Here is a 26,873-nt window from a genome sequence, read left to right on the forward strand (position 1 = left end):
CCATCCTGAAGGCTGGGCATCCCTAGCCACACATGTGTAGCCCAAGTGCTTGTCCCTTTCATGTTCCTCCACCCCTGACTCATGCCAAGGCCTGTGGCAAGCCATTGGTAGGTACTTCTTGAGCTGTAACAAAACCACCTTTCTTAGGGCAAACGTGAAGGCGTTTTTTCCTGACTTTCCATGGAGAGGAGAGCAGGACATCTGACACAAACAGCTGCCACTCACAGATCCACCTCAGAACTGCTCCTCAGACTTTCCAGCTATGAGTGAGGTGTCCCCAGCATTGCAGGGAGCCCAACACACATCTCCACAGAGATGGAGGCAGCATGACTAAGAGGAGGACATGAGACAATGTTCTGTTGGATGTCCCCACTGTCTGGGGAACAAGTGACTTTGCTTGAATCCACAGTGAAAAGCTGTGACAAGCCCCAGGATACAGAGGCATGGGATGTAAAATCTCTTAGGATGTAAAATCAAGATCTGGGAGGGAGGAAGTCGAGTCAGACAAACACCCAAAGAGACTGTGGAAAACAATTTATTTGACAAATTTCCAAAGTGGACAGTTTTAGTAAAACACAGGCATAAAATAAAACTAACTGGTACAATGGGGTTTTGGATACAAAGTAAAGAGTTTGGGGTGCTGGTACCTGGCAGTCGCTGTAGGTTTCTCTGAAGTGCATGAATTCATAGCAAGAGCACCAGTAGAAGTGCTGAAATAAAATGTCACCCAGCCAAACCACATTTTCAGTGTGGTCCTGGAAACAACTGTGTAAACACCAAGGGCCCACATCACCCACGTAAGTGATAGCACCTTTGTCAATATGTCTGTAGAGTGAGTCAAAGACCCTGGGAGATGATGGCAGCCTTTGCCTTCACTTTGCTGGGCTGAGGATAAGGCCTTAATTCAATGTATAGTGCAGTTAGTGGGTTTCCCTAGGGCCCAGGTGCCTAACTCCAAGATGGTCCTATAGAAAATACTCTAAGAGAGCTCCCTGGGAAAAAGTCAGCTTGGCTCTTTTAAAATAAAATATAATTAAAAAAAATAATTAAAAAATCCCACTAACTGGGCTCAGAGAGATTTTCCAGAATGTAGCTTGAACCATAAAACAAGTCATCAGGTTATTCATGAGGTTCCTGGTTTCACTGTAGGACCATGTGATCAGTAAGTGAAGGAGTGCAGTTATGTAGCTTCTTTTAGGGTTTCCCCCCTCCTCAAAGGCTGCTGCCCATCTTTGCTTTGGTTGGTGTCCAGCCTCCCTGCCCTGAATGGGAGCGTCAGTGCCGAGGGTTGCTCCACCAACCCTGGGAAGTGAGTGTCCCATGCCCCAGCCCTAGAGGTCAGAGATGCTTGCACACAGCTTGGGTAGTGCAGTCCAGCCCTCCCTCCTCCCCAAACATGGGAAATACAAGCCCAACTTGCCAGCTGTGACAACGATCCCCTCTTAAAGCTTGCAGAAGGATGACTATTTCACTCAAAGCACAGCATTAGGTTAGGATCATCGTGAGCTGGGCAAGTGCTGAACTGATATGTGAAAGCAAGAAGGAAATTAAAAAAAAAAATAAAGGTAGCTAAAAAGAGTATAATCAGCCTTAAGAGACCAGGCTAGATCTTAGTGGTACAGAAGTCCTCATCCTGATTCTTTCTTGGCTAAAACACAGTGGGATGAGGTTGGTATTTGTTTTCTGATGGCTTACTGCTAGGTGTGCTTGTCTCCACTGCTGTGGAGAGGGAGGGCAGTCATGGGCAGCGATGGAATTTGAGGCTAACAAAGTAGAGACACAGATGACAAAGCAGAGGGAGAAGGAAGGGGACTGTGTACAGCCAGGCTGTGGCACTATGGCTATCTGCATAGATGTAAATTCCTCAGGTTGGTCAAGAATATTGTTAAATTTTTTTGTTTTTGCTCTATTGGTTTTCCTCTTTAGGTGAGACAGAAGCAGCTATGGCCTTGGCAGAAACCCACCCAGATGCTCAGTCAACAGCTATCTTCCTGGAGACAGTTTGGTAGAAGACACCACGCAGCAGAGAAGTGTAGTCGGGCACGCGGAAAAGGTGCCGCTCCCCGTAAGCCACATCATAATCCGTGCTCTTCCCTGTGACCAGGACACGGATGTTGGGCTCGTTGGCTTGGCTGCCCACTGCCAGCACGTAGATCTCAATGTCAGCCTTCTGTGCGTCCTGCACAGCCCTCTCGATGGCCCTGGCGGTGATCCCTTGGGAGTGTCCGTCAGAAAACACCAGCACCCTCTTCTTGGCTGCGGCGCGGGCAGAGCGCCGGTACAGCTCCGTGATGAACTGCAGAGCGGAGTTCACGTCTGTGGCATCGTTCATGAACTCCATGTTGTCGATGGCTTTGGCAATGACTGTGTAGTTGTACTGGAACTGAGCTTCCACTTTCTGCTGGTTCCGCCCGCTGTACTGCACCACCGAGATGCGCACGGAGTCATCGGCCGGCTTGCCAGCCTCCAGGAACCGCCCCGCCAGCCGCTTCACGAACTTCTTGGTGGTCTCAAAGTTCTTGCTCCCCACACTGGTGGAGCTGTCCACCAGCAGCGTGATGTCTGCTGGCCCGGTGAAGGTGACTGCAAGGGGAAAGGTCCAGGGCTTGTTATACTTTGGCTCTTCCATGGAAAGTCGATGAGGTCACTGGCTGTCTCACAGGCTTCCTGCCTTGTCAGACTCAGGAAATCTCCACTCATGCTAGCTTTCCTTCCCCTGCTCCCGTGCTGTCCTACCTTGTCCTTTCACCCATTCATTCCTTCTTTTATTTGGTTTAGGATAAGCTGTAGGTGTTTATTTGGCTGAGATAATCTAATGACTCTTGTTTAAATACAGTGTCTCTCCTTGCGTGCCTGGGGAACCACTTCATCCTCCTCGTCTCCCTTCTTTCCATGGAAATTCTGAGGACTGAATATGCTTCTGACTTGGAGGTGTACTCTATTGAAACCCTCCCTGTACTCACTTTCCAAGCACCTTTCTCCAATATCTCTGCTGTGGAGCAGATTTTACTCATGCTTCCACCACTGCATAGTGGAAGCAGGTAATGAGGTCAGTTATTACCTCAGTTGCGACCTGGGAGGGCTGCAGTCTTTCACAGCCTCCTCTCCAGGTTTGAGATGCCAGAGAAACAGCCACCTAAGCTTTTCCCCAGCTGCTTTGGGCTGGTGTGTGTGTGTGTGAGAGAGACCCGGAGAGTGTCTGACAGATCTTGCTCACCTCTCCAGCCTAGGAGCCTCTCCACTGCAAGAAGTACCCAAGCTGTGCATCCCCACAAACACAAACTCCCACTTCCCCTATCACAGCACGCACAGTCCCTCAGCTTGGCATGAGGAGTCAATACTCACTTGGGCAGGTGTAGTCAGGACATTTTTTCTCTGTTAAGAAAATAAGAGAGATTAATGCCATCAGCTTCCCCAGGAAAACCACTTGTCCCACAGAGCCACAGAAGGGACAGAAGTTCACCTGCAGAAGACGAACACCCACCTTTGCCACCTGTGCAAAGGCTATAAACATGCATGAAAAATGGTGTGGACACACATGTCCTGCAGCAGGTGAGGACGGGCACCTGATCACAAAGTATTCTGAGACACAAGATGTCCTTGTCCCTTAATTAACTAAATTTGATCTCTGTTGTCTTCCCTCACACCTACTTAAAGAGCATGACTGGGGGTCACAAGGGAGGGCATCCTACATCCCTCTACCTTTCCCAATTGCCTCCAGCCACCGCCTTTCACCCACCTTGGCAGACATATGAGGTGATGTTCTGCAAGAAGGTGTCATCCAGGAGCTCGGCATAGTTGTCCCTTTGAATGGACAGTCCTGGCCTGGTTGGTCTGCTTAAACAAGCGATGTCATTCAGGTGATCTGGATTTGGAGGGTTCCGGAAAATGTCACCGATCCCAAGGGAAACCACCTGTGGGGAATGTCAAGGCCATCACTGGATGCATTCATCATCTAATACATTCATAACTAAGTATGCCTGCCACTTAAAGTGCTTCTAGTGACACCTGTGTCCGCTGCCCTAGCCTTGCATAGCACGGACATGGAGATGCCCAGGTAGCCTGCACTGTGCCACCAGCTGCTGCCAGCGGGTCCTCACGCCCTTACCGGGGTGACATCGCACAGGGAGTTGAGTGGGGTGGGGTCCCGCAGGGTGTCGGAGCGCCCGTCCGTTATGACGATGGCCACACGCTTGTCGGACGTGAACCTCCGCAGCAGGTTGTCCTTGGTGAACTGCAGGGCCTCCCCAGTGTAGGTGCCCCCGGCGATCCACTGCAGGTTCTTGACTGCCCTGCAAGGACAGATACCAAGTGAGCCTGCCACCCTGCCACGGGTACTGGAGGAGCCAGAACACGACTTGTGACCAGGCAGGCATCCCTGCGTGGGATTGGGTGGAAAACTGGCAAGCCCCTTAGTTTAGCCTCAGTGCCACTTATGGCCACTAGCCACTGCCTTCCACTAAAGGACAGTTAGATCATTACAGCTGCAGGAGCTGCCAGCCTGAAGATGGAGGATGGGGGCGAGTAGGTGTGTCAGACCCCACAGACTCACTGCTTGAGCGCCCCGATGTTGTCGATGTTGGCATCCCCCATGGCCACCAGCTCCTGCGTGTTGTCATGGCTGTACTGCACAACGCCCACACGGGACTCCCCAGCTTCAAACTGTGGCACACAACAGAAACAAGTTAGGGACAGATACCTCAGGGAAACCCAGAGTCTCAGAATCCTGCTGATGGTTTCTCCTGAATGCCTTCATGGCAGGCTCTGAGCCCCACCAGGAGTGGATGTACACTGGGACCAATTTGGTGAGACAGTAAGTGAAAGGACACCCAAACCTAGATATCACACCTCACTGGTCTCAACAGCAGCTATTGGATTCTCAGGCACATGGTGGAATTCTTGGGATTGTCCTGTGTGCAGAGTCAGGAGCTGGACTTGATCGTTGGGTCCCTTCCAACGCAAAGGATTCTATGGTTCCATGAGAAGATCTGTTTTCAAGACCCCTGGCTTTCTTCTAACATGCTGGTTTTGCTGCCCAGATCTACCTTTTCTGCTTATTACTGGCTCTTTGTTATCCAAAAAGCCCCCATGTATGCCCACCACACAAGTATTCAACAGCAGATTATGTGCTTTAGATGTGGCTGTGATACCTTCAGGGAAGTCTGGATTCCCCACAGCCCCTCAAATCACAGAGGTAAATTAAACATACAGCAGGTTAGCAAGGAGGAGTTGGGAAGCAGAACAAGCATTTGTGTCCCTCTTCAGACTGAAAGATTCACTACGGGGACAGTATTGCTGGGTTTGGGCTGCAAGGGTAATTTTTAGTAGAGTGCTTAACTGGTGACCTAAATCCAAGCATGGGGGCTGGACATCAGAAACTTCCAACACACTCCAGACACCTAAAATGCACATCAGAACAAGAGAGAGTCTGAGACATTGATTGATCAGGCTGACTGAATGCTTGATCAGCCATCTGCACTGAGACATAGAGGAAACAGTCTCTTTGCCCAGAAAGAGTGAAATGTCTATTTTGGGACAACAAATTGCTGTCTAATCTCCATCAATTTACGAATTGGGGAAGACCCATCCCCAGTTTCAAGCCAAGCCTGGTGGAGGCTTTTTGGAGTTGGAGGCATGTCTCCATTCCTGCTTGCAGTGAAAAATATGTGAGTTCACACAAGGATATCATAGCACTCAGTCGAAATCTCACCTTGACCCTTTCATCCTTGCTCAAGCGGTCAATGACTTTGATGATGAAGTCCTTGGCAATCTGGAAGTTCTGCAGGCCAATGCTCTCCGAGCTGTCCAACACAAACAGGAGGTCGACGGGACCACAGGTGCACTCTGGAGCAAGGCACAGGAGCGGAGGGGCATGTTTTGAAGGGAGGCATTTCCAAAAGAAGCAGCTGATGCCTGCTGCAGCCCTGCCCAGCTGGGTGCCTATGCCCCATCCACCCCCAAAGCAGGGTGTAAAGCAATGCAGAGAAATAGCTGCACAGGAGACTCGAGAGCCAGTTTACAAATTTTTCCATGTGCATTTTCTCCCTAATAAGATATGTGGCATTTCCAGGCTGTGAGTACCCTTAAACCACCCAGCAATTATTCCATAGCCCATTTCCTCATAAGCCTTCTCACTTCTTCCATTCACTCAGCCCAGCAGGACAGAGGTGACACTGGTGGGCTGGAGGAGGCTGACTCAGCTTGCTTCCCTCCTTCTCATAGCTGAAGAACATAATGTGCCCTTGGCTCTCCCTTCAAGCTTTTGGACTGCAAATCCAACCTATCAGGGCAGCATCAGGGAATAAAGCCCACCACATTCCTCTGCAGACCAGCACAGGATTTGGAAGGAAGAGGACAGAGCTAGACCCACAGTGTGTCCAGAACAGACATCCCAACTGCAAAAAGGGTGGAGAAAATCCACCCTGCTGGCACAGGGCACCTTGACAACAGTTTTCCAGTTGCAGGACTCAGCCACATCAGCCTCTAAACTGTGTGGCAGCCTCAGGGATTGCCTCCTGCCCACCCCTACCTGGCTCATGCTGAGTTCTCCCTCACGGGCTCTCACTACATCTCCATTGCGGAAGGCAAGGAGCAGGGAAAGGGAGAGGGGCAAGGAAGGAGAAGGACTAGAAAATATTTGCAGAGCAACTTTGCCAAGTAACACTCACCGCAGCAAGCTAGAGGAAAATGGAGAGAGAGAGAGAACATTAAAATGCTTGACACAAGGGTTTTTCACACCCTACTGCAGACTGCAGGTTTGTGTCTCCGTAAACCCAGACACATGGCCTGGACAATCCAAGCCCATGGAGGTTTCCCTCCCACTTGAACTACCAGATTCTCTCCCATTTCAGGTTGTGATACCCTGACCTGGAGCACCACACACAGCAGAACTCTGTTTCTGCACATGCTGATATGTTCTTATTTAAATAAAAATAAAAGCTAAGTAAATCACCAGAGTGTAGAGCTCAAAGTCAGTTCCCCAAGTACCCTGTGTCCTTCCAGCACTTCATTACTGGCCATGGATGGGCCAGAAATTCTCTGTAGGACAAATGTGCTGCTTTTCCCCATGGCAGGACACCTCAAACCAGGCCCTCCCCTTTCCCAGGGAGGAATATTAGGCCATGATATTTAGGAAAAAAAAGAACATTGCAAAATGGGCCACTCAAGGATTTTACACAACCTTGCTCATATTTTCCCTGTACAGAACCACAGACAAATCAGTCTGTGCCACGTACAAGTGACACACAGTTGTATGAGCTAGGGATGGAGTTGGAGGTCCCTGGATCAAGGAGACTTAATTGTGGCTCATGAAAGGAAAACATGTCCATGGATAGCATTCCCCTGCCTGGGGACAGGGAAAAATCAGCTGCCTCTTGCTTAGCAAGGCACTGAGGAAGGTGGGAAGAGAGGTACAGGGTACTCACAGCACATCTTCATGATGATGTCCAAGATTTCACATTCCTGAAAACAGAGGGAAAGAAATGTTTGATTAACAGCAAAAGCAATGTACAGAGCAGGCCAGCAAGCAGCACCCCAGCCCTGTCCCACTCACATCTGGTCCTGGAGGCCCCACGGGTCCTGGCGGTCCCTGTCAGACAGAAGCACAGGAGGAGTTACAGGAGCACTCTAATGATATGTTGCCAAACAATGCAGAGTTGTAAAAAGCCTCTTGGCTTCCCAGTTGGTGGCCTCTGCACTGGGCTTGGAGCAGGGACATCTGCTTGTTTGCATGATGCCCTGGTGCTGCATGGAGGTGGAAGGAGGAGATCCACTTCCATGTGCCATGCATACTCGGGTGGAAGGCAGCGAGCACACACAGTGTGTGCACGGCTTGGTGCTGCTCCCAGAGCACCTAGAGCACAGAGGGCTGGGGGGATGGTGGGATGCATACCACTGGGGCCAACCCTTCCAGAGTCCTTACTTACCGGGGGACCTTCACGTCCCCTGTGGCCCTTTGCTCCTTTGATGCCACTGGGCCCAGGGATCAGGTTCTGGAATGAAAACAAAACCAAAACTCATAAATCTGTGTATGTCAGGGGACTGCAACTTTCCCTTCAGATGTCTGATGAGTCCTGCTTCACCACTAAAGTGTTATCTGAGGTTGCTGTACCCAACTAAATGAGAACTTAGAAGGGACACTGGGGAAATCTCCGTCAATGGGGCAGCAATAAAGCTCAGATCACCAGTACCATCATCATCAGTGCCACCTGGAAGCATACAAAGCCTTGCAGATGTGATGCCCACCTCAGCCTAACAAATGTGGAGGTTTGCCAGCTGTTGGGCACAAAATGAACACCTAGAGGGAGCTCCCCTTGCTATCCATCAGTCCCTGCTCAGAGGCAAAAGGCTAAAGATTTACAAAGTCTGATGGGCCCATCATTGCCCGAGGCTCCTGCACTGTGCTCACAGGAAAAGAGGATTCAGCATTGCACAGGTTACTCACATCATTGCCAGGGTCACCAGCTTCTCCTTCATCACCTTTAGGTCCGACATAGCCTTTTGTTCCCTGAAAAACAGTATGGCTGAGACTGCTGTGTGACTGGCTGCTGTTAGCGTGGTGAAGTTGGTGCTGGCGTGTGGTGACCTTGTGAAAACTGGCTTGGGACAGGGTGGGAAGCAGCACATAGGCTCCCCAGCACCAGACTGCAGTGCTCTTGATGAAGAGAACTTCTTAGGTGGCTTTCACTGCTACAGAATCACAGAATCATTTAGGTTGGAAAAAACCTCTAAGATCGAATCCAACGATTAACCCAGCACTTAAGCAAGTCCCCAGCACAGCATCATCCAGCTCCCCTGGATGACACTCCCAGCCCCAAACTCTGGCTCTGGGACTGCTCCAGAGAGCACCAAGCCCAAGCTGCTGCCCTTGGGTGTTACAGCCACAGCAGGACACTTCTGCTGGAAGCATCCACTACAGGGAAAAGCAGGCAGAGGGAAAAGAGGGTTTTGGAGGAGCAGGCTGCTTCAGGGAGTCCATTCCACCATGCATCTGGTGGAGAAGCTCCAAGTGCCAAACCACCACCAAGGGCCTGTGTGGCCAAGGAAGCAGCACACTTACGTTAATGCCAGGGTTGCCTCTGTCTCCTGGCTGCCCCTGGGGATGCAGAAAAGGAAACATGTTATGTGGGACAAGAAGACATAGTGGCATTAGAGTTTCAAGGCAGCACAAAATACTTACTGGGGCACCTGTAAATCCAATTGTGCCATTCCCAGGAGGACCATCCTCCCCCTGGAAAGGAAGGCAGACATAGATGAGATAAAGGAATGAAGACACCTCAGACAGCATGGCAGCAAGATGCTGGTCTCCTCAGACAGTGTATGTCCCCAGCAGTACCACTCACCCTTTCTCCCATCAGCCCAGGGTCCCCAGGCAGCCCAGGTGCTCCAGGCAATCCCTTTGGGCCCTGGAAGGGGCAGAAGAAGGAGTCAAGCATTGCATAATATCATCTGAGCTGGGAAGACAATGACTTCTGAGGCAACCAGGTACCAATATGAATCCACCATGGAGGTGTTCTGCTTATACAAGAGCAATGTGAGGATTTAGATTAAATGTTAGAAAGAAGTTCTTTACTCAGAGGCTGGGGAGGCCCTGGCACAGGTTGCTCAGACAGGCTGTGGCTGTCCCATCCCTGGAGGTGTTCCAGGCTAGGTTGGATGGGGCTTGGAGCAACCTGGGATAGTGGAAGGCGTCCCTGCCCATGGCAGGGGGTGGAACAGGATGAGCTTTAAGGTCTGTCCAACCCAAACTGTTCTAGAATGTCTATAAAAGCCAACAGCTGTGCTTGGCTTCCATTTGCTCCCTGAGCTGGGGATCAAATCTGCTGGCAGATTCAGGTGGTGACCCCAGAGAGCATTTCCCTCAGTTCCCGTGATGAGAAGTTGTGGGGTTTGTGGTAAAGCTATAACCTCTCCAAGAAATTACCTGTGGGAGGTGGAGGAAAAGGCATCTGTAGCCTTAAGGAGCCATGGAAACACCCGGGAAGCCAGTACAGGAGCCTGCACCCATAGGTTTGATAGGGTTCCAGTATTCTCAGGATTTGGGGAAAGCCCTAATGGGCAGCACCTTCTGCTTGTCCCTGGATCCCTTCCCTGCAGAAGAAGCAAAGATGAAGCAGCACTGACCTCACTGCCGGGGGGGCCATCATCTCCTCTGTAGCCTTTGGGTCCTGGGGGTCCAGGCTCACCCTAGGGAAACACAGAGAGCTCTCTCAAAGGGGGTTTCTCTGGCTGCCACTCCTCCCCTGAGGGGCTGGTCCCTTTGCTTTTGCTGTGATTTCGTGATTTAGTGGTGGACACGGGTGAGTCAGCTCCACCTTGGACAGCCTCAGAAAGGACCTTTAGATGAGGATTAGCACTGATGGGGAGGTGCTTCCGGAGCTGTGCTTGGCTCCTCCTTTCCCTCCTTCCTCCCTTATGCCGTTTTCTCTGCAAAACCCCGTGGGAGGTAGATCCGTGCTGAGCACAAACCAAACCCAAAAGCTTCCTAGGCCAAGGTGTGACACTGCAAGTGTGGGCTGAACATCAAGGACGTGGTGGGAAGAGGACCAGGGAGCATGGGGTGGTGCTTTCCAGCGTCAAAGCACATTTGTGTCGCACAGCGGCACCTCATCGTAACAGAGGTGCCCCTGCAGGACAGTCCTTGATGCAAACACATCACCCTGAAGGTGACACAAACACGTCTGGGTCACAGCCAGGCTGGCTCTGGGGAGTTTCTGTCCCCAGGAGGCTGCAGAGCCCTGGCAGCATGTGCTGAACAGACCAAAGCTGTCATGCTGCCACATCCCATCTGGGGAGCAGCAGCTCGCTCCGCCAGCTGCAGGGCTGGCCAGAGACAGCACGAAATGGGAGAGGAGGCAGGAGGAGGGTTCTTTTCTCTGAGAGCTCCACAGATGCCCGAGGGAGCCCCTCCACTTTCCGCTCAGTGCCCACAGCCCTTTGCAGAGTTTGCTTTCCAGGAGTGGGATGTGATGGTGGACAATGTCTGAGTAGTGATGCTCTGGCATGACATCAAATATTCAGGCAGCATTTTGTGTAGAACTGGGTGTGTAGCCAGTCTTCAGACAATGGAGAGGACAGAGGGATGCAGAGAGCTGGTGCCAAACATGCCATTCACACCCTTCTTCCAAGGAAAGGTGTCCTTGTGGGTGCAAAAACTTAAAACCTCACTGCAAAGCACTGAACCGCTCTGAGGCATGTGACCTTATTTCTGCACAAAAGCCCAGAAGAGAGAAATCTTGGAAGGAAGGAGAGGAACTTGTGATCCTTCATGCCAGCCAAGGCTGGAACCACATCACCCTTGGCTCATGCTGGCCACTCTCGTCCTCACTGCAGCTGCATAGCGCAAATCCCTCATGGCCCCAGAGTTTATGATGGATGACACAAGATTTTGGGTGAGGAAACCTTGTCCACTACTTCTCTGGGGGCAAGAAGGACCCGACAGAAGGGATAAGCACCACAGCCAGAAATAGAGAAGGGCCACCAAACTTGTCCATGAGGCTCAGGGAAAGAGCATACTGGCCTTCAGCTTCTCTCAGATAGAAACAGGATGAAAGGGAACCAAAGGTTGGCGGGAGCACTTTCAGCCTGCCAAGAGAAACACACTCCAAGGTCCAGAGCTTGCAGATAACAAGGCTTCAAAAATACTTGTGTTTGCCAAGGTCCCACTTTTATCCAAACCTAATTATGCATTTATTTTTAATTTGGCCAAACACAAGCATTCTTCCTCAGCTCATGGAAAAATCACGCTCACTTTGCAATTGCTTTTCAAATCTCCCTGGAGCCGTGGGAGCACTGGGGCAACCTCTGGCCTGGGGAGGCACCAGAGCTGCTTTTGTAATGCTTCTCTCTCTGACAGGGGTTTGACTCAAGGTCAGTGGTGGGGAGGGAAAACTGCTGGCCCATAGGCTCAGTGACAGCAGGGAGACCATTCTTTCTCCTCTTCCTCCCCAACAGGAAAGGCTGGCTGGAAGCGGGGTCTATCCCAGCCTGGCTTCCCACCATGCTTGCATCAAATTTCTGTCAGCTGCATGGTCTTTCTCTTGCCTTGAACCTGATAGAGGAATGTGCCTCTGCTACACAGAAAGCAGCTCCAGCTCCAGCCCCAGCCTCTTTTGCTGGCAGCAGCCTGCAGCACTGATCAGTGGATCTTTGCATGAACTCATCCAAAGAGTTGCCTTCCCACCAGGGCCACCTCCCAAAAAGACACCTGAGCAAGCTGGATGCTGCCAGACTCTCTTTGGTTGCAGCAGGATTTCAGTTCTTCTACTGGATCTGGACAATATCAGAACACTAGGACCTGGACAATCCTCCTGTGGGAATGTGGCATTCTTCACTAGCATAAGGCATGTTCAAAGGAAGCCCAGCCCCAAACGAGCACAAGCACTAGGCACAAGCACAGCCTCTCTCCAGGATGTGGCACAGTGCAAGTGGGGGTCACTCATGCTGGGGACAATGTGAATGCAACAGCCACCCCTTAATGGCTGCTGCACTCCAGATCTTCTCCCAGGGCTCTCCAACACTTGGCCAAGCAGAAAGGAGTTTAAAAGCTGCCTCTCATTTGTCTGCACACTGGCCTCCATGCTTCACCTCTCGTGGGAGTCCTGCTCCGCCAGTGTTGGAATGTTTATCTTGATATATTCCTCTATCTTGGGATCCATCAAAACTCTGATGGTGTGGGTAGAAGGAAAGTTGTCCTACAGAGCCCAGTCCAAGGGTGATGTCAAAGAGTGTTTGCTCAGGTGCAAAGACCCTGTTGGCCATTGCAATCAGTGCCGTGGCCATGAAGGATTGACCCAGAGACACCTCCAGACGCCAAGTTATCAGCTGGGAAGAAAGAGCCTCCAACTGTGCAGGGGAAAGAAGCCTTTCTCAGGCTGGAGGTGGCCTACCCTGCTCTCCAGCTAGCCCATGAAGCCTGAGATCTGTTCCTTGAGGCACACAAGGCATAGGCAGACCTCCAGAACAGGAGGGCCACACCTTGCAGTCAGCAGGCTAGAGGTATGCTGGCTCTGGGAGAGGCTGTCTCTGCAGGATGCCAAGGGTGTCAGGGACACTGCTGGGGCCACGTCAGGATATCTTCACTGACACAGGATGTCTCACGGACACCCCTGACTGAGGTGAGCAGCTTCTGGCCACAGGCCTGAACATTTTGTATGTGGCTGAAGCTTGCACTTGCCAGTTTCCAGTTCTGTCAGATGCGTTGACATCCATTTCCATGGGACTGGGAAATGGTGTGCAGGTTGTTCTGCCCACAGCCCAGCAGCCAAATCTCCATTTTTTTGTCCCTGTTCATATCCTTGGTTCTCATAGAAATCCCTGACCTTCTTCACCAGCTTTGCTCCCTGGTCTGGAAGATGCTAAGAAGTCACCCTAAGATGCTTAGGATGCTGTGGCATCAGTTAAACCCCTATCCCACTCTCCCTGATGTCCCAACCACTTCCATCTGGGATCCAGAAGGTTAAACCAAGCTCTTACCTGGTCGCCAGGTGGTCCAAGGGGTCCTTCCCGCCCTTGGTCACCAGGTGGTCCAGGCTCTCCCTGAAAACACACACAGAGGGCATGAAAAGCACAATGAGGAGCAGGTGTGGGTGCAAAGGCACCTGTGTGCAAGGGGGAACAGGACTGCAGCACCCACAGCACGATGGAAATGCTGTCATCCAAACAGGCAGGGGTTTGAAGAGGATTCAGGAATTGAATAGGGAACTGTCAGAGATGGAGAGAGATAAAGACAGGCTAGTGTGGCTGCCTTGAATCCAAGAAGATAGCCCTAACAGGAAGGCCTTGTGAAGGTCTTGCATCTAGAGGACGTTTTTCAGCCCATTTTGTGCCAGAAAAGCAAAAGTGTGGAGAGATTCTTCTGCAGATACCCAGACTTGGTCCTGGACCCAAATCAGCCGCAATCTGTACCCATGGCTGCTCTTCTAGAGCAGCTCCTGCCCTGGAGAGTCTGTATGGAGAGGAGCACAGCTTCCAGGATAGCTGCATCCTTGCTCCAGCCTGCTATCTCTATGGAGCTAAGGGGATTTCCATGTGAATGAGCCACAGCTGAAGAGACACCCTCACCTCTCACTGCCAATGTTCTCCCCTCTCTTTTGCTAACACTCAAAACTCTGAGCCAGGCCTGTTTGCAGAGAACTGACAGCCCAGGAGGGCGCAGAAAATCTGAGTCTTAGTGGTTTTGCACCCCAACAGTTCCAGTAGGAAGAAATACCATATGGACATGGCTCAGTTCCCTTTCACTGAACAACCTTCCACCAACCCAGCAGAGCCACATCCCAACATGGCAGTGTGCCTGCCAAACCCAGGCTGGCTCTGCAGCACCTTCCCCATCCAGACCCATGGCCAGGAATGAGCAAGTCAGGGAGGCAGAGGAGAGGGGAATTTGAGGGAAGCTGTCGAGAGGTTGGTGACCTAAAGCTGTTGTTTGCAACCTAAAAGCGTCCAGATGCATAAGCCAAACAGCAAATATAAAACACAACTTCCAAATGGCCCCGAGATGTTTCTGGCGAGGTTACACAGCCTCGTACTCGGACTCAAAGCTGGAAGGAAGCAGACCATCGTCTGCTGAACAATTTAACTGCAGGACACTGGCACGCCTTCATCTCCTGCACATCTGCCTCGCACATCCTGCGCAGCAGCACTGACGCTCCGTGAGCAACAAACAGGGAGGGAGAGGCTGCCAGAAGCCCCTTGCCAGAGCTGCTCCCTCTCCAAGGCAGACCTCTGCCCACCCCCCGCCCTCCCCAACATGGTGCTGGTCCTGGCTGTCCTCGCTGCAGGGACAGGGGATGAGTGGTGCAACGGTGGATGGGGATATGGGATGCTGCTGTGGAATGCCCTGGTTCCCACCACCCCCACCCCGCACAGAGCACCCCTTGCCCCTCCCTGTGACGTGTGGCATGGGTGTCACTTGCCACATGTTTGTCCTGGCCTGCTGAGGGTTCCTGCCTGTCCCTCCCACGCTCACGCTTGATGACTCATCCCACCAGGCTGGAAACATACTTTCCTAGTGACTTCCCACTCAAAAGGGGAGGGAAGAATGTTCCGTCTTCCATCCACATCCACTCATGCTGCCCTGCTGCTGCTAGTATCTGTGCCCTCCTGTCCGAGCCTCAGGTAGCTCCCACAGCCCCTGAGCATACAGAGGAGGACTCCTTGACTCTTTCCTCTCCATTAAGCATGTGTGATAAGCATCACACATTTCCTCTCCATTTTTGAGCTGTGTGGAAGGAATTGACAGCTGTTCACCTTCTCTTGGCTTGCTGGGCATGCCCTCCTCTGGGTTTTGGCTATTTGATGATTACCTGCCAGCATAAAGGGGCAATTTCTGGGGGACAACAGCAGGTCCCTCCCAGGCACTGAGGTTGCCTGCTGGCCCACAGGCTGGTGGAGTTAGCCACTGACTATTCCCAGCCCCAAGCATCACTCCGCTTGCCCTGTGGGTGCTGTTACCGGCTGTCCTCTTGGCCCGCGTTCACCTGGCGAACCCGGGGGTCCCCTCTCTCCATTGCTGCCCTGCAAAGAGAGAGTGGCATCACAAATTCAGGGCCTGCTCCCAGCAGGGCAGACCTCTCCCTCACTGCCCACCTCTGAGCAGGCTCCCCTCCTCTTCCAGAGGGCACCAGCCGCTGTCCTGGGCAGAGGCGCTTTCACTTACCCGTTCTCCAGGAGGACCATCCTCACCTAGAGCACCCTGTGGAGAAACAAGAGGGGTGGTCAGGGGGTGGGGATGGCCAGCAAGCACACGCAGGGGCATCACAGGTAGAGAGCTCACCTCATCACCAGTCTCTCCTGCCGGTCCAGGCTCACCCCGGTTCCCAGGAGCACCCTGCAAGGCACAGGGATGCAAACGAGAAGTCAGACAATTTTGGAGCAAAGCCCTGCACACTTGAGGAGCTTTGGGAAACCTCTGCTTCAAAGCCCATGCTGGTGCAGGGGTCCTCCCAAGAGAGCAGAGGATGTTCACACAATGGTGCTTCCTCACCCACCTTCTCTCCAGGGTTGCCAGGAATCCCCTGTCGGCCGGGCTTTCCATCGTTACCAGGCTCCCCCTTCACAAGAACACAAAGCACCATCAAGACTGCATCCAGCAGCAGATTTCACCTCCCACAGCACTGAGGCTGTCAGGAGCCACAGTGCTCCCCCAACCTCTTTCAGGGTTGTGGTGTCTCCCCATCCCAGCAGATCCCTCCCTACTCCACTCCCAGTGAAAGATGCCTTTTCACAGCACTCCCCTGATATCCAGGGATGCTTTGTGCCAGGCTTGTGGGCACCCATGAACCTTGGGAACACTGTGAGTGATGGGGCCATCCTCAAGTGAAGAGGCCTGTTTGGACAGGGCTTGGAGAAACCTGGTCTAGTGGGTGTTCCTGCCCATGCAGGGGGTGGAATGAGGTGGACTTTCAGGTCCCTTCCCATCCAAACCATTCTGATTCTGTGATAGGCTTGCCCCAAGGAGTGCAAGGAATTTCCACCTCTCCCTCCTGCAGAGTATCCCTGCAGTATCCCTGCTCTGCGTGAGGCTGGGCAGAGTAACTCACCTTGGCACCCTTGGGTCCAAAAGCACCAGGATCTCCCTTTGGTCCGGGTGGGCCTTGAGCTCCCTGTTGAAATTAAGGGTAGCATCACTGAAACCTGAATTGGTGACAGCATCTGCAGGAAACTGGGCATGGACTGAGCATCCCAGCAGCCTGGCAGGCAGCTCCCAGCTGGGATGGACAGAAGGGACATGGCCAGAAGTGACCCCTGCACCATGGAGCTGTGCAAGCAATGCCGCACCCACATTGTTGAAACACTTCTGAAGCTCAGAGGAAAGTGACAGAAAATGTGGTTTTGGGCTTCTGTAGCCGACCACAGTGGCACTGGTGCCACCACAAACGTGGCATCCCAGGAGCATGGAAAAAGCAGGGAGATGGGAAATTCAGTGTCAATGTTTTCCAAAGTTGCATCTCAGGGACACTGGGGCAGCTTCCAGGCAAGGACAAGGCAGACTCCCCCAGGGTCAGCTCTGAGGTGCCATGCCTGGGATAAGCATCCCACATTTCCAAGCAATTCCCTGTTTCCACACACCATCATGGAGAGCTGTTCACTTGCATGCAAGGAGTGCCCACAGGGTACCTACATCGAATCCAGGTGAGCCTTTGCAGCCAGGTAATCCAGGGTATCCAGCTTCACCCTGTTAGGCAGCCAAAGCAGGGGTCCCAATGAGTGACACTCATGGGAAGACCCCATCTATAATCCCAGACCCCTGGAATGAACATTCCAGCCCCATCCCTGGCTTATAGGTGGATAGCCCTGCAGGGAGGGAACTCCACTGCGCCACAGACTTCTTCCCCAGACCCCACAGTGGTTTTGGAGGGGAAACAGCCAGAGTGCTCAGGCTGAGCAAAGTGCCCTGGAGCAGAGATTTACCTTCATGCCGTCAATGCCATCGATTCCACGCCTGCCTTTCTCACCCTGAAACAGAACACAAGGACCATGAAATGATTCCCAAATTCCCAATGCCTCCCAAACATCAAACAGAGAAAAATGGTGCAAAAGCAGAGTCTAACCTTGGCTCCTTTGGCTCCCCTTGAGCCCTGTGGAGGGAAGGAGAAAAGTGTCAGATGCCCAAGCAGAGCAGGTCTGTCCCCCCACCACAGTGCAGTCCCCATGCCAGCTCAGTCTGAGCCATTCAGCACTGCTCTGCACACCACTGGGTCCCGCTGGATCCCGCTCCTGGCTCAGGCAGTACCAGCAGGAGGGGTGGATGTGGGGGCACAGCAGATCCCAACACCATGCAGCTGCAGGGCAGCCCAGGATAACCATGCATGGGGACACAGGGATCTCCCCCAAACATCCCTGCTGTCCTCACCTTTTCTCCTCGGCTTCCTTTGTCACCCTAGAGACGAAAGGAGAAAGGGAAATGGGAGAATGAGAACACTTGCAGCACAAAGCTTGTGGCCCACATCTGAAGCACCTCTGAGAGCCTGTAGCCCCACATACCTTCATTCCTTGGTAGCCAACAGGTCCCATGTCTCCTGGCCTGCCCTAGGGGACAGGAACATGGTGTTACAGAGGCAGATACAGTTGACACCATGGGACAGCACCCCCCAGGACTCTTGATATGGGGCTCATCTGCCATTCTCTCACACAGGAGCCTCTCTGCTAACTCTGCTCCTTGTTTTCCTCATCTGGGAGCATGGGATTTTTGTGGAGGGCTGGGAGGACTTACCTTCACCACCACCATCTCCAGCTCTCATGGAGGTGAGGGAAACTGGGTGCTTGGGAACACATCATTTGGGATGAATGGGAAGGGCAGAAAACCCTTGGGAAGTAAAAATGCACGGCATGGCGTTTCCAATTTGGGAACACACAAGGTGGGTAACTGCATGCTCACGCATTTGGGAGAAATGTGCCTCCCAAAAATAAGTGTGCCTAGGTAAAACAAAAGAGGGAGGAGAAGGGAAATAGTTTCCTCATACTCAGGTTATTTACCAAAGGCTTCCCTGTAACACTGCTGTGTTTGTTGTGTCAGAGGACACGGGAGGGAGCCCAGAGTCCACCCCTGGGCTGGCACACATGAGTCAGAGACGTGTCCTGCAGGAGGGATGGCTATTTTGGGTGAGGAACAAGGAAGCCTTGTAGCAAGAGGAGGAGCCACCCCACTGCACAGCATGACTGCACACCCCATGGAGACAGGGTGATGCTGGTGACGATGTGCCTGAGAGGTCTGGCCAGAAGTAGCCAAAAAACAGCTCCTGTGCACAGTCGCCAGGGCTGGTCCTTCACTTACTGGGTCTCCAGCCTCTCCTTTCTGGCCGGGAAGACCTGGCTTGCCTCGTTCTCCCTGCAGACAGGACAGAAACACAGTTAGTTTATCATCCCCAGGAATAGAATGATGACCTGTTGAAAGAAGAGCAGGGAGGATGTGAGCAGAAATGCTCCATGGATACAGGGAGCAGATGGTGCTGGCCACATGGGAGCATGGTGTGGGTCCACACCCCACAGACAACCTTGAAGGCCTTTTCCAGTCTTTATGGTTCTGTGTGATGCTTCCAGGTCTCTGAGCATCCTCACTGAGCACATCCCACTGCCCCAGTCCCACAGCACAGCCACAAACAGTCCTCACCTCATGGCCAGGGTCACCAGGAGGTCCGGGGGGCCCTCGGGGAGGCTGCAGGAGAGAAGTATGGGTTAGACCAGCCTGAGGCACAGCCTGGGACTACAGGGATAAGAGAGAAGGGGACAGGGCTCTCAAAAGCCCGACTTACCTGGCACTCGAAGGAGCAGCACTGCACAGAGGGAAGGAGGAAACAGCATTAGAGGAGGGGGCAGGACCAGGGTCAGGCTGCACCCTATTGGGGGGAGTCTTCCCAGGCTGACAAAGGTTGCCTGCAGGGCAAGGCTGTGCTGCCAAACCCCCTTAGCCATGGGTCACCCACAGGGGACAGGCTCAGCCGCAGGCAGACACTCACCGATTGCTCCGTGTTGAGTTTCTGCAAGACAAAAAAGCAAGGAGAAGGGGTTTGAGAGACACAGGGGGGCCTGGCGAGGGGGTGGGCTGGGGAGGGGGCAGGCAGGGCTCACAATCATGTCGATGATGGTGTTGATGGTCTCCTCCACGTCGATCTCCCGGGTGGGCTTCAGGCTGGTGGCGGTGAAGTTGCGGCGGTAGGCGTGGTCCGTGGCGATGATGTTCAGCCGCTGGTCCTGGGGGTGAGGAGGGCAGAGTGAGACTTGTGGGCGCCTGTGCAGGCTCTGAGTGTCCCTCCTTTGTCACACCAGGGGTCCTATGGTCCCACTGGGGACGCCCTGCTGGGAGCATCCCTGCTGTGTGGTCCATACCAAGTGGTTGGGTGAGATGGCAACGGAGAACACTTTGATCCCCAGGAGTTTGGCTTCATTGGCGGCATCATCCAGGCCTCCGCAGGGCTCCTTATAGCCTTCCAAGGGATGCCCATCAGTCACCACAATCAGGTATTTATTTTCCTTGTGATGGGAACCACTGGAAGGGTTTAAACACAGGATTTAACGTTGAAAAGATTTAGCTGGAGAGGAGTGGTTTGGACACCTGGAGACGCTCCAGACAGTGCCCCCAGGCTGTGGTTAGGACATGCCTTCACCCAGCAAAGCAGGAGCAGCTCATGACTTCCTTTCCCAGCTGGGGACAGCTCTGCACGATGCACAGAGATGTCCCAACACAGAAACTCCCACCCTCCACCCACCAGAGCAGCACCACCCCGCTGTGCCCGCTGTGCCCTGGCTGCCTGACCCGATGAGCAGCTCCTCGATGCCGCGCTTGATGGCACAGTCGGTGTAGGTGCCCTTCCCGATGTAGTTGACGGCCGACACGCGGTTCTTGAGTTCGCTCTGCCCGCTGGGCATGGGCGTGAGGCTCTTGATGAGCACCACCTCGTCGCTGTAGTGCAGCGCTCCCGCGTTCCACACCAGGTTCCGGTCGCAGCGGTAGTACCTGCATGTACACCGGGACATGGGGTTTGCTTTGCTCACACCAGCATAGAAAACGCAAATCCTCTCCAGATCAGGAATTTGCCAGGGCTCCCTGCTCTCCTGTAAAGCTGGGACAAGCTTCCCTGCAAAGCACAGCACGGGACCCCCGGGCAGCTTGTCCCGTGGGGAAAGCGATGCAGTGGGTGGGCAAAGATCTGCAAGGATCAAACAGCTTGGCAGAGAGGCTTCTGGAAAAGGTGCCAGGGGCTGGAGCTGGGCAGGAGGGGCTGAGCCAGACACCCAGGTGTGTGTGTGTGCAAGGCAGGTAACCACTGAAACAGCTTTTCCACTGCCAGATGTGTTAAAATCAGAGAGGGATGCCGTCCTCAGAAGGATGCTGTGACTTGGGGAAGGATGAGTGTTGCAGCTCTGTCCTATGAACTGACACATTCAGCACCTGTGATTTCTGGGACAGAGGCATCACCTGTCCTTTGGCCACTGCCCCATAAAAGGTCTTTTCAGGATATGGGGACCAATCCCAAAGGGATATTATTTCTTTCGGTAAGAAGGGGCCAGTCCCAAAAGAATGGTGTTGCACATCTTCTCTCTGCCCAGCAGGAGCTGTCCCAAAGCCACCTGAGCCTCATCCACTGGTGTTCCCTCCCTCCTACTTCAGGACTGAGCCCAGGCCCTTGCAAGGGGAGTGATGCTGCTCTGATGGAGACCTGGCAAGCTGTTCCCAAGCACAAAGCTCCTGGTCACTCAAAGCCTTGAGAGACAAGGCAAGGCAATGGGCAAGTGAGCTGCTAACCCCCTCCTATCCATCCTGAGATAGGGTGTTGCCCTTACAGCTGTTGCAGCACTGGGACATCCCCACAGTGCCCCTGTGGGCACCAGCACACATCTCTTGCTGCCCTGAGGAGCTCAGCAAGACCCACATGCCTCCAGGACTTGTGGTGCTCCTGTGCATCCCTGGATCTCCTGCCCACAGCCAAGCCCAGCACCACCCCCTTTGGGATCAGGGCGCTTCAGGGCTCCTGGACATCCCTGGGTAGCCTCTCCTTGGTCAGACCTGGGTGGGTGGCTGCAGAGGTGGGTGAGGAGGAGGCAGATAAAGAGCTGGGGAATGGGGTGGATAAGGGGAACCAGTGGCAAGGAGGGGTTTGCTCTGCAGGGTGCCTGTGAGTGCTGGGTTTAACCCCAGAGGTGTCTGACAGCCACTCAGACATCTGGGTGGTTCTGGGCCTCAGCACAGGGACAGCATCGCTTTGGCACTGCATAATAACCACACAGCTACCCGGAGGTGGTGGGGCTGGGCTGCAGTGCTGCCGCTCCAGCAGTTCCTGTCCTTCCCGAGGACGGGTGCAAGCAGCCCTGCTATAGCCACGCTGCTGCTGTCAGCACAGACAGAGCCAAAACAGAGCAGCTGAGGGCCGGCAGAGGGACAAGAGGCTCCTGTCCCCCTCCCCAGCATCCTTGCTTTCCTTCTTTCCTTCTGTGGACTGACAGGCAGGGGGATCTCATCATCCCACCCGGCAGCAGGCTCGATCCCCCAAGCAGCCCAGATAAACCCCCAGAGGATGTACCTCCTCGTCAGCTTATCAATGAACCGGTTGGTGAAATCTTTCACTTGAGTAACCAGGTCCCCAAAGGGTTTCACTCTCAGGGCAACGCTCTCTGAGGTGTCCAGGACGAAGAACAGGTCCACAGGGCAGTCTGGGAAGAAGTGGAGAGGCAGGAATTGGCCAGCAGTCCTGCTGCATCGCCTCCCCCTCCCAGGCTTCCTGCACTGCCCACTCTGTTTCCCTCCTAGCAGGCTCCCAGGATCTGGGCTAAGGGGAATGCTCTTGCATACTCACCCCCTTGGCATGAAGAGTAAGCAAGATCACCTTTTCAGAAAACATAATTTTATTGCATTTAACACTTTCCTGTACTTTCTTTCCTGTTTCCATACCAAATAACATGCAGCTGCAGGAACCACTCAAAAAATGAAACCCTTTTTAGCAATCAATGCCATAAGAAAGTAAAAATTTTCTGACACGTCCTGCCAAAAATATAATTTTAGGAAGGAGCAATAACAAAAATTTCCCTTAAGATCCAGCATCCAGCCCAAAATAGTTCAGAAAGCTGGACTGGTGGTATCCACTGTTATCCCCCTCTCCTGATCCCACTGCTACTGGTAACTCTGGACCCGACAGAGCCAAGGAAAAGGAGCCAAAACCCACGAAAGTGGGTTCTTGCAGATCCTCTCTAATCCTACACTGCTCTCCTCAGCAAGCCCAAACGTCCCGACAAATCTGCGGTGTGACAGCAACAGAGCCATCCGCCCTGGAGGGAAATAGCAGACAGACTTCTCTACTGATCCCGGGGAAGAAAAGCATTCCAGGCTTACCTTCTGCGCTTGAGACTTGGGTGATGATTTCTGGGCGCTGAGCACATGAGCCTCCCCACAGGAAGCCGGCCGGCAGCAGCAGAGTGAGCAGAAAGTCTCGCAGCTTCATGTTTCTCGGTTCAGATTACCATCGAGCTGGATCCAAGGGAAAAGCAGAGAAGGAGAACCCAGCAGCTGAGCGAGGCCAGGGTCCGGAGGCAGGAGTTGCTGAAGATTTTTTTTTTACTGCTTTCCCCTTGGTTTCTGTGGGAGGAAGAGAAGGCAGGAGAGTAAGGGTGAGGAGGAGACTTCTCCAGCCCAAGGACGGAGGGAGGGATCAGGGGATGTCAGCTGTGAGTCAAACTTAGGAAGCATTTCTCCTTACCCTTTTTATGGATGTCACTATACCTCCGATGGCAGCCCGGCCACTGGTGCCTCGGACCTCTGCAAGCCTGGCAGGGAGCCCTGGAGCGGACAGTGCCCAGCGCTGGGGCTCAACCTGCTCTCTGGGGCAGCAGGGCTTGGGGCACCTGCCAGCAACTCCTCTCAGCTCCCAGGCCAAGAAAGCTGCTCCAGGGGGACAGGCATTCCCATCACTCCCCAGCCTGCACGAGAGCTGGTCTGTGTTCTGCCAGGGCAGTCCCCACCACATGGCACAGCTGAGGCTGTCCCAGGTGTGGGGGCACCATGGAGACAACATTTTTAGAGAAGCACTTTCTTCCCTGGCTTTCAGAGCCTTCTGCTCAAGCTAGTTGGGAACAGGCAAGGCTTGTTCCTGAGGAGAAACCCGCAGGGTCACCCCAGCCTGGGAACAGCCCTTCTCCCCAGGACCATGCTCAGGGCAGGGAGTTGGGAGCAGGGTCAAAGCTGTCAAATCCAGGAGGTAGAAGCAAAAGCACAAGTCCTTGGGATATCTGGAGATTAGCATCTTCCCATTCTGTAAGATGGCAGGAGAGCCTGAGGACCTCTACAAGGCACCCCAAGGTGGTATTGACCATCTGCTCTTTATGACCAGAGTTGGAGATAGTGCTGGACAAGTCCCAGGTCCTGCCAAACCCCCTATCACAGTGCGAGCATTAATTGCTATGGAGAGGTTGGGGGAGAGGTGAAATACCTGAGGGCTGACCCTGGTACAGCTGCAGCTGTAACTTTCTCCCAAAGGCACAGGGGGGCACCAAAAACTGTCATTAAATAAAATGTTGATAGCTTCAAAGAGCAAAGAGTCAACAGCACAAACCCAGCTGGCACAAACTGCTTCCACCCAGGCTGGGGGCACAGAGGCAGCAGGAGACCTGCCACACTGGGGGAGGACTGTGCAGGGCTGCCACCACCTCTGTCACCCTGCCTGTCATCTGACAGCGTCTTTGTGGGGATGGTCAGTAGCAAACGTTGCAGGTTTGGCTGTCAGAGGTGTCCCAATTTGAGACAACTCAGAAGAACCCAGAAGCTTCACTGATTACAAGTTAAAACAGTGGAGGAGCCCATCCATTCCACACAGGCAGACACATCAGATAATGACTCTTTGGATAAACAGCATCCAAAACCAGCGGAAAATAATCTGCAGACTGTGCTGAACTAAGACCTCGTGAACCCAAAAAACTTCAGGCACCCTTTTTTCACTCAAACAGGAATTTACAGTCACAGAATAAGTGGAGTTGGAAGGGTCAAGGACCATTGAGTCCAACCAACTGCCCAGGCACCAAGGTGTGTAGGCTCGGCTGGGCTGCACAGGCGGCACCAGGAGATGAGGGCACCACAAGACCAGTTTTCACATCTCAAATCTACAGAAAATGCTCCCCCAGAGGCCAAGCATGCCCTGGGACAAGTCCTGCTACCTGACACTTCATGGGGATCAGACCTGATCTGGCTCTCCAACACACCTCCTCAGGCTCCCACAAGGGAATTCTAGGATTTTGAAAACCAGCCAGCAGCTCCCAGAAAGGGGTTGTTGGGATGGGACCTGTCTTCATGCATCAGCTCAGTAGAGTCATTTCCTCTTAGCTTTCTCCTTTCCTCCCTCCCCTTCCCTCATGGGGGATTATCCCAAGCAGAAGAAGAGCCGACCTCCCTCTCCCTGTGGGTAAGGAAAAGCAAACCCCTTTCGGGAGCAGCTCTGCAGAACTGGAGCAAGCTGGAGACCAGCTGGCCTTGTCAGCAAAGACTTAAAGATCGTGGTATGGCCTGTGCAAGGCGCCTGCTGACCCTACAATGTCCCGAGCAGCCACAGCCTGTCAGACCCCGTGTGCCCAGGGCGCTCCTCCAACCCCGCTGGGGACCCCAGACCCTGCCTGGAACCCAGCCTAGCCCCCAGGGCTGTCATCAGGCACGATGTCCCAGGAGCATCTGGCCAGATGGCTGGATCAGACCAGTGTCCAGCTTCCAAAGCACTTTAAATCCTTGTCTTTTCCAGGTCTGTGGTGCTAAACCACGGCCAACAGCCAGGAGTGTCTCTAGGACATTGAGTAGCCATTTCCTTGGAAGAGTGTGGGCTAGTTCTGCAGGAAAAAAGTCTGCTCCCAAGCCACTGGGACTAGCAGCATGCCATTGTGTCTCCAAATCCAACAACACATGCCTGCAAAGGATGTCCCTGTTCCCTTCCTCTTCAGATGAGGGCAGGGAAATTGAGTCCTATGGCTCTGTCCCCCCTGGTAGGAGCAGGGGACCTCCTCCATCTGTCAGCCTCCCTCTGGGCTGCCATGAAGATGGGTAAGGGAGGTCCCTCCAGGGTGCCTAAGTGCCACAGGGAATGGATGTTCCCCTCCCCAGTCCCAGACCACAGCACTGCAGTAAACTTTCAGTCCAATTCCAGACCAAGCCGGGTGCTGGAAAAATAAAAGTGCACTTCGGACAGAATTTTTGCTTTTTCTCCTCCAAGACATTGAGAAAAGAATGAATTTGCTCTGTTTTTCTGATATTAACTCATCCATGTAACCTTCTCTTCCCTTTAATCAAATCCACTTAGAAATGGAAAATTGTGCTTCCATAGGCAATATGGAAAGGTGCTGAACTTAATTCCCATAGGAAAAGCCAGGATTGAACTCATCAGTATGTACAGAACCAAAGGGTGCTTTGGAAAGCAGGGAAGGACCTAGTGCCAGCTTGCAGCTAGGGCTACTTTGTCCCCTCAAATGGTGCTAGGAGATGCCTCAGCATTTCCCTGGTTGGAATCACACAAAGCACACCAGTGCCCTGCCTGAGTCATCTTTGTCACCTTCCCCCAGTGCTGGGGACATGGGCACCCAGTGATGGAAATGTTTGGGATGACGGATGTTTCCAGGAGCCTGGTAACCAGGGGCTGCACCTCCCCAGACTGGCTCTGCGACCCAAGGTGTCTGTCCCAGCCTCCATCCCAGTGCTCTCCCCATCTCTGTGCTCAGCCCTGCGCCACAGGAGCCGCCGTGCTGCAAGCCCAGTGCTGTCCCAACCACAAACCCTGCTGGAAAGAATGTGGCTTCTTGTGCTTCTGATATGATAAATTATCTTGCTTCTGACAGGGTAATTTAGCTTCCCACAGTGGATCTCTGCAGAGGGAGACAGCGGAGGAACCCAGGAGCAGGAACACATCACCTCTCCCAGAGGTGCCCCAGGAGAATCTCGCCATGGCAGAGCAGGCCTAGGCAGAACCAGAAGGGGGTCTGGCATCCACCCACCTGCAAAAACAGCCCGTGGAAGAGACAACCCATCTTCCAAATCCCTTGATAGTCCTATGAAGTGGCCTCTTGGCACCCTTTCCTTGCCTTGCTCAAAGCCACTCTGGGGACGCAGCCCAGCTGGGACGTGGTGCTTCTCCGAACCGCTGATCTGGCACAAACTTCCCTGCTGTGCTGTTTGCCAGCCGCGTCCAAACTGCGAGCCTTCCCTCCCTTCCAGCACCGTTTGGGACTGCACTCTTCCCTTCCCAAACCACCTCAGGGGGTTACCACCACTCCAGCGGGGATTTCCAGCTCTCATCCCTCCAGCATGTACAGGCTGTGAGTGTGCCCCTCCAGCCCGCCCTGCAGACCACTTCCATGCTGGCACAGCCAGGACGCAGCACGGCTCCAGCAGCAAACCCACTTCCCCACACCCAGGA

General features: G+C 53.3%; 1 protein-coding gene across 2 annotated transcripts; it reads right to left on the minus strand.

The window, feature by feature from the left end:
* Window positions 1–519: 519 nt before the first annotated feature.
* Window positions 520–26,565, minus strand: COL6A1 (collagen type VI alpha 1 chain). 2 transcript variants are annotated; one of them, XM_056495800.1, is made up of 35 exons: window positions 26,452–26,565; window positions 22,823–23,065; window positions 22,017–22,146; window positions 20,252–20,452; window positions 19,825–19,984; window positions 19,567–19,689; window positions 19,455–19,475; window positions 19,251–19,271; window positions 19,109–19,153; window positions 18,773–18,826; window positions 17,983–18,027; window positions 17,852–17,878; window positions 17,550–17,576; window positions 17,410–17,454; window positions 17,120–17,173; window positions 16,539–16,601; window positions 15,987–16,049; window positions 15,773–15,826; window positions 15,656–15,691; window positions 15,451–15,513; window positions 13,474–13,536; window positions 10,123–10,185; window positions 9,342–9,404; window positions 9,179–9,229; window positions 9,059–9,094; window positions 8,444–8,506; window positions 7,926–7,991; window positions 7,553–7,588; window positions 7,414–7,461; window positions 5,711–5,842; window positions 4,553–4,662; window positions 4,109–4,292; window positions 3,740–3,914; window positions 3,346–3,375; window positions 520–2,583 (listed from the first exon to the last, which is right to left on the minus strand). In XM_056495800.1, exons 2-35 carry the CDS (start codon window positions 22,929–22,931, stop codon window positions 1,973–1,975), a joined length of 3,072 nt encoding a protein of 1,023 aa, XP_056351775.1. In that variant the 5' UTR covers window positions 22,932–23,065; window positions 26,452–26,565; the 3' UTR covers window positions 520–1,972. The 2 variants fall into 2 exon arrangements, with proteins under 2 accessions (XP_056351775.1, XP_056351774.1); XM_056495799.1 differs by lacking the exon at window positions 26,452–26,565 and having other exon boundaries at window positions 22,823–23,137.
* Between the last annotated feature and the right edge of the window lie 308 nt (window positions 26,566–26,873).

This window comes from Oenanthe melanoleuca, chromosome 7, assembly GCF_029582105.1.
Source record: "Oenanthe melanoleuca isolate GR-GAL-2019-014 chromosome 7, OMel1.0, whole genome shotgun sequence".
Taxonomy (NCBI): domain Eukaryota; kingdom Metazoa; phylum Chordata; class Aves; order Passeriformes; family Muscicapidae; genus Oenanthe; species Oenanthe melanoleuca.